Here is a 1,765-nt window from a genome sequence, read left to right as displayed (position 1 = left end):
TGTGGTCCCAGCTACTTGGGAGGCTGAGGCAGGAGACTCGCTTGAGCCCAGGAGTTGGAGGTTGCTGTGAGCTGTGATGCCACAGCATTCTACCCAGGGGGACAGCTTGAGTCTCCTGTCTCAAAAATAAAAATCTGTGTGATTGAGTGTCCTGGGATTTTTAAATTTAAATTAACATAAGGGTACATATGATTAGCCTGGGATGTTTTTATCTATTTGGATTTTTGTTTCCTCACATTTGGCTGATTTTGTCAGGCCATTTTTCTATTGTGCACTCAGCCAATTCTGTGTATCCTCTTATTTTGCTAGTGTACCCAGCACTGGGTTTGTGTGTACATGCATGCCTCTGTGTTGAACACACACATTGTGATCTTTTTTATTCCAGGGTCTTGGGGTCCTGTATGTTTTCCATCCATCTGATTTTGTCTCTGTGTATCCATAGACAGCAGACTTGTAATTTGTTTGAAAGTGTCTAAGCTTCTGTGTTTGCATATTGTGTATACAACAGATTTTGTGCCTGGGTGCCCATATGTGTATACTGTATGTACAGTTTTTTTTAGCTTTATTGAAATATAATTCACACACCATACAACTCGCCCATTTAAAGTGGACAATTCAGTGGTTTTTAGTATGCTCAGAGTTGTACATATACGTACCCAACTTTGTGTCCATGTGCAAATGTACAAAATAAGAAACCTACATGCAGGCTTGAGTGCCTTGGTACATCTGCCTAAGGTTTATGTGCCTTACCTGTGTGTCATGTGTACATGCCCCTAGGCATTCCTGCTCCCCACTGCTGCCCCATCCAACCAGGCCCTGATCCCCACCCCCACAGGTCAAGGTGGACAACCATCACGACTTCCAGGACATCGCAAGTGTTGTGGCACTGACTAAGACATACGCTACAGCTGAGCCCTTCATTGATGCCAAATATGATGTACGTGTCCAGAAGATTGGGCAGAACTACAAGGCCTACATGTGAGTGGAGAGACCAAGGCCCAGGGAGGGGTTGCCTGTCCTGCCCTGTACAACCAAGGCCCTCCTGAGCCTCTGCTTCTTTGTCCCCAGGAGAACGTCAGTGTCAGGGAACTGGAAAACCAACACAGGCTCTGCGATGCTTGAGCAGATTGCCATGTCTGATAGGTGGGCAGCTTGAATTCAGTCTGGGAGGGAGGAAGGGATGGGGGGGGGGGCCCAGCCTGGCTGCCTGGGCAAGGCACTCACAGGCTTTCTTGCCCCTCTTCTTGGCAGGTACAAGCTGTGGGTGGACACGTGCTCAGAGATTTTTGGGGGACTGGACATCTGTGCCGTGGAAGCACTACATGGCAAGGATGGAAGAGATCACATCATTGAGGTGGGAGCACCCAGGAATCAGTGGGACACATAGGGAGGAATGAGTGCAAGGAAGTGACATTCCAAACGGTGAAGCCCTCCATGACTCAGAAGGTCCTCAGCAAACTGCAATGTCCTTAGTAAACTTTAGGAGGGGACTACAAAATGCTTAGTAAATGCTAAACTGCTCTATGAACTCAGACCTCCTTGGTGAATATCAAAACACTTGTTAAGGGCAGCGCCTGTGGCTCAGTGAGTAGAGCGTGGGCCGCATATACTGAGGGTGGTGGGTTCAAACCTGGCCCGGGCCAAACTGCAACAAAAAATAGCTCGGCATTGTGGCAGGCGCCTATAGTTCCAGCTACTTGGGAGGCTGAGGCAGGAGAATCACCTAAGCCCAAGAGCTGGAGGTTGCTGTGAGCTGTGACACCAC

At 48.5% G+C, this 1,765-nt stretch overlaps 1 protein-coding gene across 2 annotated transcripts in view; it reads left to right on the top strand.

The window, feature by feature from the left end:
• The window catches only part of SYN1 (synapsin I), a 52,916-nt gene that overhangs the window by 46,469 nt on the left and 4,682 nt on the right, over nucleotides 1–1,765 (top strand). For both annotated transcript variants that reach the window (XM_003799624.3, XM_003799625.2), the window contains exons 7-9: nucleotides 836–978; nucleotides 1,069–1,143; nucleotides 1,252–1,354. In XM_003799624.3, the coding sequence (XP_003799672.1) occupies nucleotides 836–978; nucleotides 1,069–1,143; nucleotides 1,252–1,354 (321 nt within the window). The remainder of the gene's footprint in view (nucleotides 1–835; nucleotides 979–1,068; nucleotides 1,144–1,251; nucleotides 1,355–1,765) is intronic.

The sequence above is a fragment of the Otolemur garnettii genome, unplaced genomic scaffold, assembly GCF_000181295.1.
Source record: "Otolemur garnettii isolate 467f Iridium unplaced genomic scaffold, OtoGar3 scaffold00153, whole genome shotgun sequence".
NCBI classification, from domain to species: Eukaryota; Metazoa; Chordata; class Mammalia; order Primates; family Galagidae; genus Otolemur; species Otolemur garnettii.
This window is presented reverse-complemented; position numbering and strand designations above follow the sequence as displayed.